The 18482-nt window shown below is 35.0% G+C and overlaps 1 protein-coding gene across 2 annotated transcripts in view; it reads left to right on the top strand.

Annotated features, from left to right (window-relative positions):
• The window catches only part of FNDC3A (fibronectin type III domain containing 3A), a 153676-nt gene that overhangs the window by 44594 nt on the left and 90600 nt on the right, over positions 1-18482 (top strand). The window contains exon 3 of one of the 2 annotated variants that reach the window (XM_008051761.2): positions 3991-4083. The exons of the other annotated variant lie outside the window; for it this stretch is intronic. Within the exon in view, the coding sequence (XP_008049952.1) occupies positions 3991-4083 (93 nt within the window). The remainder of the gene's footprint in view (positions 1-3990; positions 4084-18482) is intronic. 2 annotated transcript variants of the gene reach the window in all.

The following is an 18482-nucleotide window of genomic DNA, read 5'->3' as shown; positions in this document are numbered from 1 at the left end:
TGTTGCTTTCTGTTCTAGCTCTTTCCCATTCTGCTTATTAGTTAGGTTTATATATACTACTGTTATGGGCCCATGTCTCATTTTTTCCCATCTGAAGCCACTGTCCATTGGTTTCAGCAAAAATACATGATTGCTTTTTAAATTAGTGTACTATCTTGAATCTGGCTCGGTTTTTTTCTGTTGAGTGGTATTTTGAAATTGATCTAACAACTTGATGTTTTTATATTTTTGTAGTGAAGTGCTTTGATAGCTTGTCAATAGATTGTCTTGTATAATGAGAGATACTGTAAAAATTAAGTCATTTTCCCTGGTAACTTGTATACAGAAATGTAAAAACTTATTGAATGAGTAATTTTTAGGTTTAATATTAATAGATCTTTGTAATGTGTGCTAAAGATTGCCCCTCTTAGTTTTATTTTGTGGAGAGCTATACAGAATAGGGAATTAGACAGGTTTTCTAAATTTGGGTTACATATTATCTTATAAAGAATATGTGGTGAATTCCTAAGAACCCTATGTAGAGCTGGGTCTCTTGATGATAAATTGGTACCCTCCTTTAGCTATCTTCTGTTCTGTGAAGCCTTTTTGCTTCAGTCTCTCTCCTCTTCTAGCCCTAAATACACATACGGAAATAATTTAAGTCAAATAATAAGTTTTACATGTGTTTGTAGTCCTGCTGCCTTGCACAGCATGCAACACATAAAGAATTCTCAATAAATGCTTAACTTGAATGAAGAAGAGAAAAATTAATGTTTCTTGAGCATTTCTGTGTGTCAGGCAAGCAGTGTTTATACAGACAAACAATTGTAGCTAAAAATCCTCTTTATTAAGATTCAGATATTGTCTTTTTCTCTTTTCTTCCATAACACCTCAAAATAAATAAATGGGGCTAAAAGTAACAATTTGTTAATTAAATACCTGGTAGTGTTGCATTGTTATGGCACTTTTACTTTGGTGATTCCATGCCACTACATGCAAGAGGGAAAGTTGTAAAAAGCAAAAAATATACAGACAAGCCATACCTGAATAGTTGTTACATGTCCTGGCCCCTTCAAATTATATGTTTTAGGAAGACAAGCAAAAATATTGATGATTGTTTAATTTTATTAATCTAACAGGGTAGTAGTTAAGCACATCATGTTTGGGTTTGAGTTCAAACTTTGCCTCTTCTCATTTCCTTTCCTAACAGTTCAGCCCTGAAGTCATTAGGTGGGGCAGAACAAAATAGACAGTGCACTGGTAGGAACTGGGGGGTGGGAGAGGCAAGCTATAATTCCTCAGACTGTGATGTCATAACCCAAATTGGGTGAGGAGCATATCACCTCAGAGAACTGCATAGTGCAGGGAGTTAGAACCCAAGCAGAATGAGTAGGGAATTTATACAAGAAGCTAGCCTGGTATAGGGAGTAAGAGCCTAATCAGGCTGAGGAAGGTATCCTCAAGAAGACAGTTTGGTGTGGGGTGTAAGAACCTGAGCAGAATGAGATAGTCATTGACACCATGGTTCAGCATGGGGAAATCAGAGTTCAAGCAAGAGTAAGGAGGCCATCTATGTAGAGGGGAACCCCGTTTTGGGTTGTAGGAGCCACAGCAGAGTCAGACCATTCACACACTAGGGGTGTATTACAGTGAAGAGTTATAGCCCAAATGGGGCAAAAAGGGCATCCACATAGAAATGATCTAATTAGAAGGTCATCATCAGTGCCATGATTATTCCCCTTCACCTTCTTCACTGAGAACTCATTACTTGCTTCCCCACAGATACCACTTCTGCAACAGAAATTGTGTAGTTACTCATCACTGCCTGTTAGATTATCAGCACCTGTAGGAGTGATGATCTTTACCTCATACCAAGGAGACTTTTTAATCACACAAAGGGACTTCAGAGTCTATGCTCCAAAACAAATGTCAGTGTCTACTACAGTACAAGATAGGACTTAACTTTATGAATAGCATTGCTTATTTTAGCAGAACCAGAGCTAAAATGAGTCATCTATTGAATTCCAATTGCGTAAGATAAAACGAATGAGATCTTGGACTGCAAAAATAGAAATGTAAGTTCAAAACAGATGGTGGCGTATGCTGTTTAGATGGTATCTTTTTACCATTTTTAAAAGAAGTATTAACAAACTAGGATTGTCTCAAGGAAGATAACCAGAAGATCATAGAAGCATGAACTGTTTCTTTTAAAAGACTATAGAAACATCTTACAAGTAAAGGATGTTCAACCTATAAAAGAGAGCAGTGACTTGGAAGACTTTGTTCTCTGTACCCCTAATGGGCAGAGTGTAGACCAACAGGTGAGAGTGAGTTATAAGGAAGCAGATTTTTTACTCAAGGAAGAACTGTCCAACAGTTATAGCTGTATAAAAATGGAGTTGTTTGTACCGAAGTCCCATCATTATATGTGTTCATACCCTAGTTGGATGACATTATAAAAGTAATTTCTGTAGAAAGAAAAGTTTGATTAGATAAATTCCAACATTCATTCTAACAAGATTTTTTGATTCCAGAATAATTTGTTAATTAATCCCATATCTCTTTAGTTAATTCTGGGAATGAGTACTCTGAATGAGAGTCCTAAATTTAACAAGTCTGTATGTGGACAGGCACATTTCATATAGTTAATTGAGCTAGTGAGTGGTTGTTGCTTATAATAGGCCTATAAATAGTACACCAACTAGTAAACTTGTTAATAACCCACTACTGATGAAATAAACACTTGGGAAACTTGTACTGTACTTCTGAAACTTACAGGGGCAGGAGCAATGATGCTGTCTTTTTCTTGGTACAACTAACCTTATTGGTGTTGACCAGTCACAGTGGCTCACCAATCTGAGCACTTTGAGAGGCTAAGAAGGCAGGAGGATCACTTGCAGCCTGGAGTTTGAGATGAGCCTGGGCTATATAGCAAAACCTTGTCTCTACACAAATTTTTTAAAACTAGCTGTGCATGGTGACATGCTTTTGTAGTTCTAGCTACTGGGGAGACTGAGGTGAATCCTTGAGCCCATGAGATTGGGGTTACAGTGAGCTATATTTGTACCACTGCACTCTAGCCTGGGTGACAGACTGAGACCCTGTCTCTAAAAACAAAATAAAACAAATCACTAAAGTGCTCAAGGAATATAATCTTTCATTTCATGTCCTTAACAATAGAATTTGTCTCTTTTAATCTCTGATCCTCTGTGTTAAAATAATGCCTTTGTTTAGTAGGTACCCTGTCCATATGTTGAAATAAATTTGCTGAAATATCTTTTAAGTTTATTTGTGTACAGTACTTGTTTGCCTTGGTAGCTACCATATACCAAAAATGTACTCTTTATACTGGTGATATTTTAGTGCCTCAGAGTCTTCAACATGAGCACCAATCAAGATTATGCAGAAATGCTCTTTTAACTATATAAGTAGTGAGCCATAGATACCACCTTGATTATTTGACCAAAGTTTATGGATTTTTACAAATTTTCTTTTGATTTGACTCTTAAGAGTAGAAAAAGTGTCAACATGAATTCAAGTTTGTTGAGCGGTATCACCTTTGTTTTCTCATATCTCACCCTGTGTAGGGAAGACAGGAACCTAATTACAATCCCAGAGTGTGTTGATTATGAATACCTTCACTTATTAGTGTTAGTATGATATCAAGCCCCACTTCTAATTCCTATTGCTTTCCCTTTTGGTTTCAAATGACTCAAACCAGCTTGCAGCTTGTCAGCAGTTGTTAATGTTTTCTTATCATTGTTTTTGCTGGTATGACTTTTTTTTTTTTTTTTTTTTTTTTTTTCCAGTGTGGGATTTATTTGTCTTTTCTTGCTTCTACTGTCCCTTCATTCAAGAAATAACCAGCACTGTTGCTCGTGGGGCAATTTATTGTCATCTCCTCTATTCCCATTTTTTTTCTTTCTTCATTCCTGCTGCTGTTCATCACTGCTTTTCTGCTCTTACTTTATCTTCTCAAGTATCTGAACCTGACTTTTCCTGCCATTACAGGGGTTTTTGAAGGCAAGGGAAGCTTTGTCTCAACCAGTAACTACCATTTTCTCCCTTTCTGTGTTCTGGGATCAAGTCCTCAGGCTGAGCCAGGTAATGCAAGATTGGAAATAAATACAGTATTTTGTTAAATACCTATAAACCCTGATTCTGTATCTCACTAATCACAATTCTTTTACCTCAGAGTAAGTTATTTGCCCTGCAAATATTGGAGCTCCTAGCCGTGTCCTTCTCTCATGTTCTAGTGTGAACTCTTTTTTAAAAAAAAAATGTTGTTATGTTGCCCAGACTGGTCTCAAACTCCAGGGCTCAAGCAATTCTTCATCTTTGGCCTCCTACAGTCTGGGATTACAGGCGTGAGCTACCACACCCAGTCTCTAGTCTGAATTCTTATGCCCATAAGATCTGAGCAAAGCCTTCCTTTCCCAGGATGTCTTTGTGAAGGAGGGGAAAAGAATTTAGAATTCTCATGCAAGTAGGACTCCTAGTCATCTGCTTTGATATCTTGGAATTCCTGAGACACTTCAGCCACCATGACTCTCGTTAAACATGTCAGGGGTTTGATATTAAAAATACCTCTGAAGTTTATCAGAAGTTGTCTTTTATTTTATATATCATGGTCACTACAACTTATTGCTGCAGTTACTATAACTAGAGGCATGATATATATACATATAACGTTTATTCCTAAATTTACAACAATAAAACTTCAAAGAAATAACAGGATATATGACCAAATTATTAGTGGATTGTTAAAGGCACAGGTTATGATTAAGTTACTTGGTAGAACCAAAGAGTAGGAGTTGAAGGAAAACAGATTTTAGCATAGCATGAAGAACAACTTTGTAATAAACAAAGTGTCAAAGAGTGTTAGGAGTGATCAGTTGACCACCTATCTTTGTGGTGGCAGTGCATATGGTGGCTCTTCACTTGGTGGTGCTACTATAGAGGATGATTAGTTTCTTTTGAGGGGATGGTTGGAGATGATGTCTTAAAAGGTTCTTCACAAGCCTAAAATGCTATGATTCTATAGCTTTGGGTAGATCATTTCAATTCTGGCTATTGTTTTGCACATATTGAAATGAAGATGGTGTGGTGCAGTTTCGATTCTACAAGTTTCTACCATATGTAAAATGTGCATATTCATAACTATGCTAATACTATATCTTATACTTATTTTAATAATATGGAGCTAAATATTCTAATATTTTTGACAAGACCATTGCTTATCTTTTGCCCATTGACTTTGCATTACAACAAATTGGAATGAACTTAAAGTTATTTAAGTTCTACAGAAATTATAAGAAACTCAAATACATAGTAGTTTCTCATTCCCATATGAGTAAGCATCAATTACTTTTTTCATAATTAGCAAACTAAACCATGGATAAGGTTGTTCTTTATACATTACTTAGAGAATCTTAACTTCCCTTAGAAAATGCCTTAAAGCATAGGTAATTATTTTTCATACTGGTGGAAACCGCATTGTGGTATTTAAAAATTTTGCTCTTTATATTCCCTTTCTAAGATGAAAACATCAGTTCCATTAGAATTTTTGAAACATTAATGAATCATGTTTGTGAAAATGAATCAAAACAGATCATTCATTCATAAATTCAGCCCATTTCAGTTTAAGTGAATAACTATGACTCATTCTGAGTGCATTGTGTAACAGTCCCAGGTTATCCCTGAAAGCTATTAAATGTTACTCTTCAAATGAAAGTATGTTATATAAGACTTAGTTAAGAGAAAATTGTAATGGTTGTGTTAATGAAAATATAGAGAAATTCAGTTGTCATCATTTCTTCATGTTTCTAATGAATAAAATATCATTGTTAAAATTATTTTCTTTATAAAAAAGCGTAACATTTAAGCCTTTAATGAATTGTTAAAATAAGTGATCAAAATTTCAATTTAAAAAATTTTTAATGAGTTATGGCAAAGATCCAGAAAGATGAATATGTGAAATAGCTCATGTTAATAGCTTTTCTATTTATATATTATTTATTTATTTATTTATTTATTTTTATTATTGTAAAGATGTAGGGTACAATTCAGGCTTAGGAATACAAATGCAGATTATGCAGGTACCCTTGTTAATGAGGTATGCCTCTCCCTCCCCTAGCAGTTTCCCTCAGCTACCAATCCCACCCCTCCTCCCCTGACAGTTTCCTACTACTGCCAATCCCTTTCTTATAGTATTATGATAATTGTTCAAGGTCTGCTTATGATTGAGAACATATGGTACTTTGTTCTTTGTTTCTGTGATAGATCACTGAGTATGATCGATTCTAAATCCATCCAAGTTGCTGAAATGTTTACAAATCTTGTATTGCAGTCCCATGAGTTAGTGACTAAAATGGACATAACAGAATGTATGCCTTTCAAACTGACATCATAAAATGCCATTTTATAAAATAGGTAGAAATATGAATGTTTATTTTGGTGTCATTCTCTCTTCCTTTCAAGTGACTCTGTTTTCCCTTTTAGGAAAGAAGTTACCTACAAAAGATAGATAGGAGATAGGAAATGAGGAGGCTAGGAAAGCAGATTGACTTAGAATGGGGAAAAAATGGAAAGACTGGATAGTTTTACAGACAAGAAAATGAATTTGGATGTTTTTAAAAAGTAAAATGTAAAAAAAAAGCTAGAGGAGATCTTTAAGTTAATACTTCTTTAGAACATATCTAGGGATATCTAGGGAAGCTTGTTTAGTTTAATTTTTAAGGCTGCCTTTTGAATATGTAATACTAAACAATTATAAAATAAATGTATAAGTAAAAGAAAATGGTAACATGTTCTTTATGAGGCAGAAGTTGGTTGTAAAAATTAAATTATCATTCATATGGTCAGTTATTTTTATGTAAATGTACCTGTTCCATAGTCTAGGTAATAGACAGAAATTTGGAAATCTTCTGTGTTTTCTGTGGAAGAAAGATTTTGCTATCTGCTCTTGATTTCTCATACATTTGCTTCTCCTTAGATTGCTGTCTGATTTTTATTAGATTCAAATTGTCTGAAGACTTTGATTGGAGCTAGCATTATTGTTTGCTTAGGTTAAGGTTATTCTGGTAAACATACTTTCTTTATGGACTGTTACAGATTTCTCCAATATCTTAACATTTGTACCCTTTAAGTATGATCAATTAATAAATGGGTAATTAGCCTGAAGTGATGTAGGCATTCAGTAAATATTTGTTAATTGAATAAATATCTCAGTAGATAGTTATGTACAATATAAGTAATGCCTTATTTTTTCTATTACTTGTGTTTTCCTTGAAATCCTTTTTTGAAATCCCATTTCATTATGAAATGACTTGAAAACTGAGGTCAAAGAGATTACGTTTGGGTTCAGTTTTAAATCACTCAGCATGACTCCAAAACCCTTTTACCATGGGAAGACAATCCATAATAGTAGTAACCATTGTGATCATATAATACTGCTGCTAGAGGATGACTGTTTTTTGTTTTTTGTTTGTCACGGTCACCAATAACCTCTGTGTTGTAAAAATGAGTGATCGTTTCTCAGTTCTCATCATACTTGATCTCAGTTTATTATTTGACCCAGTGTATTATTTCTTCCTTCTTGGACACTGTTATCTTTACTGGCCTTCTTTAGTTTACATATTCACCTGGTTTTTCTCCTACCGCACTAGGAACTCCTTCTTAGTCTCTTTTGTATGTGTGTATGTGTTAGAGTCTCATTCTGTCACCCAGGCTGGAGTGCAGAGGCTTGCTCATGGCCACCGCAGCCTTGACCTGCTGGGCTCTGATGATCCTTCTGCCTCAAACTTCCAAGTAGCTGGAGCTATGGGCATGAGCCACCACACCCAGCTAAATTTTTTGATTTATTGTATAGATGAGGTCTTGCTAAGTTGCCCAGGCTGGTCTTGAACCCCTGGGTTCAGGCAATCCTTTTGCCTCCACCTCCCAAAGTGTTGGGATTACAGCGTGAGTCACTGTGCCTGGCCTTTTTTTTTTTTTTTTTTTGAGTCAGGTGTCACTTTGTTGCCCAGGCTGGAGTGAAGTTGCATGATCACAATAAAAGTAATACTAATTTATTTTCTGTCTCTCATAAATTATAGTTCAAAGATAGACAGCGCTTTTATAGAGTCTCTGCTCCACAGGTCATGTATGTGACCTAAGTTATGTCTGTCTTGGTCTGCCATCCCTAGAGCATTGCCCTCATATAAATGATCCATGCTGGCTCACCACCATGGCCATATCCCAAATAGAGTGGAAACGAGGAAGAGAAGAAAAAAAAAGATGAGCTATACACCTCTTTTTAAAAGAATACACCTTGGAGATTGCACAGATCATGAACCTCTGCTCTAATTGCTGACTGCTGCTTCTATCACAGAGATGCAGACAAAGAAGTAGGCAACCATTGTTAGTTATTGTGCCACCCTCTGTTGTTGTAAGTCCCTCCCCCTTTGACTAAAATCACTTCCAGGGGATTTAAAAAGTCAGAACCCTTTTTTCCCCCACTTCATTTTTCTTTTCCTTTTGGGTGTCAGACATGAGAGATTAGGCCAACCAAAAGCTGGGAAAATTAGAAAGTGACAGGGAAAATTAGAAAGTGACCATACATGCCCAGGGAAAAGCCTAGTCTCTGAAAAGACCCGAGAAGACCTTCAATTTATGCCTGTTCCTTGGCACAGAAATAGCCTATAGCAATTTTCTAAAAAGAGACCAATAACAAAAAACAACTGACTCTGGGAAGGGGAAAAGTTTGATTTCCAAAGTTTTTATATTATTTGAGTTAAATGTCCAGTTTTTGACAGAAAAACCCAAGGCAAACAAAGAAGCAGGAAAGTCTGATGATTTAAAAGGAAAAAAAAGAGAAAGAAATCAGTAGAAACTATCCCTGAAAAAAGACTCAATGGCAGACCTACCAGACAAAGACTTAAGCAACTGTCTTAAAGATTCTCAGAGAACCAAAAGAAGATTGGAAAATGTTCAAAAAATGGTGGATTAACAAAATATATTAATTAGTATTTAATAAAGATAGAAAACCTAAAAAAATTCTGAAACTGAAAAGTATAGTAACTGAAATGAAAAATTCACTAGAGGGATTCAGGAGCAGATTTGAGCAGGCAGAAGAAAGAATCAGCAAACTTGAAGATAGGAAAATATAAATTACCTAGTCTGAGAAACAGAAACAACAACAAAAAAAAAAAATTAAGGAAAAGTGAACAGCAGAGCCTAAGCCTAAACCTAAACCTAACCCTAAGCCCTCAAACAGACCAATGTACTCATTGTGGGAGTACCAGAATAAGACAGAAAGAAAGAGACAGAGAAAATATTTAGAGAAATAATGACTGAAAACTTCCCAAATTTAATGAAAGACATGAATATAAGCATCTAAGAAGCTCAACAAACTCCAAGTAAAATGAATTCAAGGAAACTGCATCAAGACATGTTGTGGTTAAGCTTTTGAAAAATAAAGATGGTATCTTGAAAGTAGCAAGAGAGAAGTAACTTGTCACATACAAGGGATTCTCACTTAGATAAGCGGCAGATTTCTCAGCATAAACTTTTGAGGTCAAAGACAGTGACTGATCTAAGATAGTCAAAGTGTTGAAAAATAATACTGTCAACCAAGAATCTTATCTTCAGCAAAACTGTCCTTCAAAAGTGAGGGAGAAATTAAGACATTCACAGAAAACAAAAGCTAAGGGAGTTCAATACCACTAGACTTTCCTGCAAGAAATGTACAAGGGAGTGCTGCAGATTAAAATGAAAGGATAGTAAACAGTCACTCAATGTCATATAAAGGAATAAAAATCTTATTAAAGGTAAATATATGAGCAATTATAAAGGCCGGTGTTATTGTAACAGTGGTTTATAACTCTACCTTTTTTCCCTACATGATTTAAGAGACTAATGAATTTAAAAGAATTATTGGGGCACACAGTGTATACACATGTAATTTTGTGACAACTAAAATGGATGAGGGCAGAGCTGTAAAGGTGCAGTGTTTATTATTGAAGTTAAGCTAGTATAAATCCATATTAGAGTTTTATAACATTCGGTGTTAAATATAATCCCCATGATAACCACAAAGAAAATAGCTATAGAATAATCGCAGAAGGAAATGAGAAAGGAATTTAAACATTTCACTACAAAAAAGCAGCTAAACACAAAAGAATAACAGGGATGAACATTGTGGACATTATGTTAAGTAAAATACATAGTTACAAAAAAGACATACTGTATGATTGCACATATATGAGATACTTAGAGCTGTTAAAGTCATAGAGACAAAAAGTAGAATGATGGCTGCCAGGTCCTAGGGGAATATGGAAAGTGGGGAGTTACTGTTTAATGGTATAGAGTTTCAATTTTACAAGATGAAAAGAATGAAAATCAGTGGTAGTTATGGTTCAAAGTTATGAATGTGTTTAATACCAGTGAAATATATACTTAAAAATGGTTACGGTGATAAATTTTATATATATTTTATCATAATGGAAAAAGTAAGTAATTACAATGATTACTTATGGGGTGGTGGTGCATGAAATAGGGAACAGGGAAATAGTAGAAGTTTCCCCTCTATACCTTTTGATATATTTTTTTATCTCGAATCTTGAAAATGTACTTCCTATTAAAAATAATGTTTTTAATAAATAAAATAAGGCTTCTATACAGGAAACTCCCACCCTTTATTTTTCTACCCAAAAGGTATTCATTTGCCTTACCTCAGCCGCATTTTACCTATACTTTTTGAATGTTTCTTCATTCTTCATTTTTGTCCTTCCTGAGATGTTTATCATTTGGGTTCTAGCCAGTGAGTCTGGCCCAAAGAAGGCCATGGCCATGCTATGTAAGTAGATAGAGATAGAGGGAGGGAGGGAAGGAGGGAGGAAAGGAGGGAGGGAGGGAAGGAAGGAGAGCCAAAAAAAGCCAAACCACATTTTAAGAAAGGAAGAAAGATATTAAAATTGTAATACTCAGTATATACTGATACAAAATGAATAAAAGTCACTTTAGATTTCTGCAATTACAAGAGGTGCTCAAAGTGGTTACTATCAGCATCCAGACACTTTTGCTTCCAGACACTTCCACAAACTACTGCTTGAGCAACGTTGACCAGTGTCTACTTGTATTGCTGCATATGCCATTTCAATTTCTTCCTGAAGCACTGCCAGTGTAACCAGTTTGCTACAGCACACCACATCCTTTAAGGTCCTGTATAGGTAGAAGTCAGGGGATGATAAGTCAAATACCACTTCAGAGTGGTCTTGTGCTCCTCAAACAACAACCATGCTTTCACCATTTCTTTGATTTGCCTTGCCTGTTGCATGGTGACACTAGCATTCATTTGATTAATGCCATATTTTGAGCAAACATCATGCTACACATTGCTACTGTAATTCAATTCAACTTCGAAAGTAGTACATAGATAACATCTCTTAAAATGTGTTATTTTTTATGTATACACTATTTTTGGTACCCCCAGTTTATATATATGGTCATGCATTTATTTTTTTGGGGGGTAGGCCCCTTGTAGTACAGGCTTCCCCCCAGGTAAGTGTTCTAGGAACCTATTGGCATCTGTGAACCACCAACTAGCATAGTTGTGAGAGGCCGTTTTCAGCTTCAGTGAATTTTTTTTTTTTTTTGAGATTCCTTTCAACACGTTTGCCCATTTCATGATGGTTGATTTATGAGCACACCTGCCCACACCACACTGAGTATTCAGCAGTTTTTGACCAAAAATGGTATAGCCTCCAAACCCCACTCTCTGTTTACCCAATCTCACCCCAAGTGACTTTTTGTTTGTTTGTTTTTGTGGATAAAAAAGTCCTCAAAGGGAAATGTTTTACTGATGTGGAAGAGGTGGGAAAAAAATGGCAGAAGCACTAAAAGGCATCAAAATTGACGAGGTTCAAAACTGTTTTGAGCAGTGGAAAAAGCATCTCAATAAGTGTAGTGCCTCATACAGAGAGTACTTTGCAGGTGAGTGAAGTTTAAACATGTAATAATACATAATTTTTTATTTTTATTTATTTTTATTTTTTTTGAGTTGGAGTTTCACTCTGTCACCCAGGCTGGAGGGTAGTGGCAACGCCTCTCGGCCACCACAGCCTCAACCTGCTGGGTTCTGGCAACTCTTCTGCCTCAGCCTTCCAAGTAGCTGGAACTACAGGCGAGAGCTACCACGCCCGGCTAATTTTTATTTTTTATTTTTTTATTGTAGAGACACGGTCTCGCCAAATTGCTCAGGCTGATCTCGAACCTGCAGGCTCAGGCAATCCACTGACCTCGGCCTCCCAAAGTGCTGGGATTACAGGCTGAGCCACCGAGCCCGGCCAACACAATTTTTTATAAATAGATTACGGGGGCTTTTTGGGGGGGAAGGAGGTCCCTATATATGATTAAGTTATATACATATATTCCAAAGATTAAGTATATTGGATATTTTTAAGTATCTGATACATTCAAATATATTTTACAATGGTCATGCCACTTTTGTTATCATTACATGTGCACAGTATTTTAACTACATTTTGGGACATACCAGTTTTTATTGGTGAGTAGCAGAACCTTAATTCTGGGTATGAAATATTCACCTTGATGGTAAGTTGAAAACTATGTATATATGATGAAGCAACTTCCTCATCTTCGGTGAGGTAACCAAAGCTAAAGTATTGTGATTTGATCAAATCTACTAAACTAGCTATATAAATTGGGGAGATTTCTGCAAATAGCCACAGTAGAGAGCTATGTCTTTTAATTAAATTTGATTAAAACTTGTCACAAAAAATCTGTTTAGGCATATATTGCACTAGCTGAGTAGTTTTGTGACCTTAAGACTATTAAAATATTAGTCCCACATTGATTAGGGCTTAACTCTACAGAAAAGTCTGTCATTTTCCCATACTTCTTTCTGCAGATACAGAGACTGGCCTTCCTAAAATACTTTTTTTTTTCATTACTATGCTAAAACAAACCAAAAACCTTGCCTTCTCCCTTTTCATGTATCATAGAACCCTTAGCTAGTTTTCTAATCACTTCGTCACCTATCTTCACTCTTTCTTCCTAGCTTTACTTCTAGACATCTGTTTCCATGCTAGATATTCCAGGCTTAGTAGATGCCTTGGAATATTTCTTGCAGAGACCCCTTCATGCTTTTGATCACTTTGCTCCTTCTTATGAAAATCACACAGGAGCATGCACGCACACATGCAGGTGAGAACTTTCTGAATCTCTCCAATTCTTCAAAACCTAATGCCAGTTATATCTGTTTTGAGACTTTTTCTGACCACCTCAGTGTTAAAAAGTAGCCCTTAATTTTCTGTTGTATATATTGTCTGCCTGTATCTCTAATCTTGCTTGTTATTTGTTGGTCTTTTTCTGTCTGAGAGTGTATCTTTAATAATGTAATTTTGTGCTCAGGGTCTGCCAGGATGGTGTTGTGTACATTACATTAATGTTATTAAACCTTACAAGAGTGAGAACCTTGAGGTTCATAAAAGTCTGGTAGCTAGTTACTGACTCAAATGAAGGTCTTTCTGATTTCTACAGAATTTTGTATCTTAGAATCAACTGGAAAGTGTAAACAGGTGTCTAGGCCCACATCAACCTTTCTCAAGTGATTATGTTACAAAACTGTAACAGAATGCTCGTGTACCCTGTGTGCTAAATTCCCCACCCCCTCCATCACACTTAAGACTTCCCCTTGCATGTAAAAATCCAGTAAGTGTTTATTAGTTTATTTTAGTAAAATAGCAATTTAATTGCCTTCATTTTGGCACGTAGTCATTTCTAATTGCAAAGACATTGCAATATTAATATACTCCAAGGCCATTCAAAATTGTATGCTTAAAAACTAGTATCTTACTTCTAAAGTGCTGAAACTAAATTACTGTAACCCAAGAACTCTGCTTGTAAATTCATCTCTGAACCCAAGACTGGTTCTACCAAAAAGCGCCATTTGGTTTTAGTTTTGCATGATTTATACTGCATGACACTGGGGCCAGCAAAATCTCTTTTGCTTTTAATTGCAAAATGTAATTTTTCCTTTTGTAATCCTTTTCTTTGAGGATTGATTCAGTGGAAGAATTTTAAAGGGAAAACAAATAATACCAGATTTAATATTTTTAAAAACACTAAGTATTAGAGTTTGAAAAGAGCTCTTTCTTCATTTATACTTGAAAAATACCTTAAATTTTATTACCTTAAAAGAGGTTGGGCGATTACTATCATTTAATTCCACTTTCCCGCCTTTTAGAGTAGAAATCTTCATCAGTTGGTTTAAGGTGTTTCTGCTGAAGACAATATTATTAGAGCTAATAACTATAGGCATAAAAAGTGTGTACTGTTAGCTTTTACCTAAATTTAGGATTTTCTTCTAAAATATCTTTCTCATTAGCTGAAAGCCAGAAAGCCTTTTTTCAATTCATTTTACCCAAATGTTTACAAAATAACTTAAATTCAGCCATGGTAGTAAACAGAATATACTGAAAATAATTCAAAGTCTTCCAGTATCCTAAATCATTGTTAAGTATTAATACTGATCGTATTGTATTATATAGTTGTAGATTATATAGAAGATATAATTGAATAAATTACTGAGTCTAGATTAGAATATCCCTGGCCCCCCACTAAGCTTAGAGTCTCCTAGCAAACTCAGAAGATAAAGGAATTCAATGAAGTGAGGAAAGTACTGTGACTGAGAGAGAATAGGAGGGGGTCAGTGGAAGCTTATAGGAGGGGCATCTGAACCAGCCAGGGGTTAGAAAATACTTCCAAGAGGGCACCCACAAGATAAGCGTGTTCTATTCTTTTTCTCCCAGAAATGAAAGATTTAAATGTTTTATTAATTAGGGGTTTTATTTAGTCAGGATCATTATTTGATTATACGTTATTAAGGATATCAACAGAATTAACACTTTTGTAGTTTAAAAATTACTTTTAATGAAAGTGATGCATAGGAAAAAATTTTGTTACATTTTCTTCAAGTCTGTGGTAGGATTACAGGAGATTTTTTCTTTTTATACATTATATATAAAACTTGATAATTTTGACAAATGTGAATTGTATAAATAATCATATAAATTATGTTTTAACCCCTTTAAAACTATTTAGCCCAACTTTATTTATAAAATGCATGTTGTTTTTTTTTTAATTGAGACCCTGAGTTCATACAGGAAAATGGAAGACTACACAGTGTTTTTGGTGCAGATAAGTGGATTTTTAACTAGTTAAAAATTTAATAATCAGACATTCCAGTTTATAAGTACATAATAATAGTCTGTCAATTTTCTGAAAATCCAAAGGAGTAGAAGAAAAGAAATGTCTAAATTCGATATAATATAGAACTGGCTTAAAGAATCCTGACACTCAAAAGGACAGATAGGAAACCCAAGGCAGAGAATCTTTAAACATTTATTTTCTTAACCTTATGAAAGAATGTCTAGAAAGATCATCTTCCTTATTAAAAATAAAAACCAGACTCCCGTAAGCTTAGTAGGGGCCAGGGATAGAGTCTATGTTGCTCATCACTAAGTCTTCAGTGTTTTCTAATAAGTGAGTGCACATATGAAGTTAACAATAATTTATTTAAATAAAAGAACGATTTAAAAAGCAACCTCCAGGCCATTTTCTAATCTAGACTCAGTAACTTATTCAGTAACTTCACTTCTTTAGAAGAATATCCTGGTGAGAAGGGCAACTGAGTAATAAATACAGAGATTTACCTTAGTGTAGACTTGTAGTAACTGCTACCACATTTTTGAACTCAGGAAAGTACTAATTAAGCATTCTAGCTTAGGCATAAACCTTTCTGTCTTTTTCCAGAAGCATAACTTGGGTAAGGCTAGGATATTCAGAGAATACTTACATAAAGTTATAAAGAAACTACCATGAGTTTATATAATCTGATTTACATACCTTTTTACCATTTGTAGAGAATGTCCCAGGAAGCAAAAAAGATCTTTCCTGTATTGTTTCTTTGTATGGCAACATGTTGGATGTGATTTTGAATACCTACTTAGATATATAGAGATGGAAAAATCATTCTTTCCCTAACTGACCTATGATTTATTCTGAAAGTTCTCATTTTCTGCTATCATAGCAACAAACAGTAGGCATAATTTCATTTTTTAGAAAATTCCTTCCTATATTTACAGAAGTGTGACTTGTGCTCCTGACAATGGTTATGGTCTTAAATTAAAGCATATCCAAACATGCTACCATTAACTGTAACAGTCACAAATTAGCATAATGATAGTGTTAGGAGATTTCCTTGCAGGTATGTATCATTTTCTTTGTGGCTCAAAAGGTTAAGTAACTCTTTGCCAGGTCATAATTTTAACGTTTAACTCTCTGATCCCAAAACCTGTGTGATAACATTATTTGAAGATGTTGATTCACTTTTAGAGAATAATTTTAGTCAAATCTAGTTTCCATTCTTTTTAGTTTAACAAAGTTCTCTCTCTTCGACATCCTCTTCTGCTTCATTTTATCAAATTCATTCTTTAACATTTTGGGAAAATCCCTTTATCATTACAGTAAGACAACATTATATTTTAACATTTTAACAGTATTTTTAGTCTTAATGTGTTGGAATTTCTCACTTCTTTGTACCCAGTCTCCCATGCACAGGTGCTTCCCAGAACACACAAAAAAAACAAAATCACTAAATGCGCACTCTTTTCCCTGGAGAGGGAATTTGTTCTAAATTTATCCTGTCTTAGGGACAACTCATTGACAGTTATTTCAAAGACTTAGGCCTTGCCCTACAGTCTAGTAGGAGAGACAGGAACATAACCCACAGCTGAAACAGGAGGCAGTGATAAGTGCTATGATGGACTTAGGTATGCCCAGATATATGTGGAAGGCTAGAGTAGGAATATGTACACCAGCACGGGGAAGTCATTGAGTGCTTTAGGAAAAGGTAATGCTTGAAGAAGAAGTTAGCCAGGAGGAAAAAAAAGAAAAAAGAAAAATATCTTAGAAGCAGAAGAACAACATGTGCAAAGTCTGAGCACACGGAGATTAGAAGAGACTGAAAAAGATTAGAGAGGAAGAGAGGTAACTTGGAGAGTTCATGGAGGAGTGTCTAAAAATGAGACTAAAGATGGAAATATAGGCTACATTACAAATACCATTATATACCATGCTAAAGATTTCAGATTTTATCCTGAAAGGAACAGGTAACCACTGAAGGATTTAAAGCAGAAAAGCAAGCAAAATTGTAGTAACAAAGATGAGACCTGGGAACTCAATGTGGAGGGTGAGAAGAAGCTAGGATGATTTATAAATTTTGCAGTCAAAAAGAACTATGTCTCAGCAATTTTGCTTTACAAATATTTCTTCAGATGATTAACAGTTTTAAAAAAATATAGGAGCAGGAAATCCCTTACATTTTACATTTATTTTACAACTTTTTTTTACTTATTTTAATTTACATATTTTACAATAAGATGCTACACCAGTTGAGGAAAGAATACCAAAGCAAGTGCCTGAAGGTGTGGGAAAGGGTCCTTGTCATGCTTTCATGGTAGTATACGTCAGATTAATGATACTAGAACAAAAGATTATTAGACACCTCCAGCTTTGGTCTCTTGGGCTTTCCAGTTCCCCTAGGAAGTGATAGTCTTAGAGGAGAATATAAACTAACCAGAAGGGTAATGCTCTAAGTGTACAGACCAGTTTTCTTTTCAGGAGACTCTACAGCAGGATGGGAACATTCATTGGCAAGCCTCTAGGGATACGTTCTGTTCCTGTTACAGGAGAGGAGATTTCTAATTCTGTGTGGGTATGCTTAATTCAGAGAGAACATATATTGAAATCATATATACATATATATATATATATATATAATATATATATATATGCAGTGGGTGCCAAAAATGAATACACATTGTAAGAAAGGAAAAAACTATTAAACTTGTAATACTCAATATATACCAATAACAAAAGATTAATGCCATCTTTTGAACGAACGTCATACTGCACATTGCTACTGTAATTCAACTTTGTAAAGCTGTACATAGATAACATCTCTTAAGATGTGTATACATATTTTTGGCACCCCGATACATATATGTGTACATACACACACTAGTAATTACTCATAAGCCATCTTCTCTAATCCATCTGCAACCATTAAAAACTAATGTTTTGATGCCTGAAGATACTAATAAGCTTTAAAAAATAGGAAATAGTGGGAAGGTATAGTGGGAAGAAGATCCTTAGATTGCAGTGAATTGTGAGGCCATAGTGTAGTGCTCCAGATCTGAATCTAGAAGTTATTTGTCAAGCACAGAATGTTGTATAAAATACTTAATAAATGATGGCATATTATATAGAAGATTGTCTAAGAAGCCTGGCTCCTGGCTACAGAGGCAATTTTCCAAATAGCTCATGTGGCTGGCAGAATCTTAAGACATGTTTTTTTGTTTTGTTTATTTATTTATTTATTATTTTTATTTATTTATTTATTTATTTATTTTGAGTTGGAGTCTCACTCTGTTGCCCAG

This window comes from Carlito syrichta, unplaced genomic scaffold (assembly GCF_000164805.1).
Source record: "Carlito syrichta isolate Samal-C Ts95f unplaced genomic scaffold, Tarsius_syrichta-2.0.1 Scaffold232015, whole genome shotgun sequence".
Lineage (NCBI taxonomy): Eukaryota > Metazoa > Chordata > Mammalia > Primates > Tarsiidae > Carlito > Carlito syrichta.
Note: the sequence above shows the minus strand (reverse complement) of the source record. Positions and strands in the feature narration are given on the sequence as shown.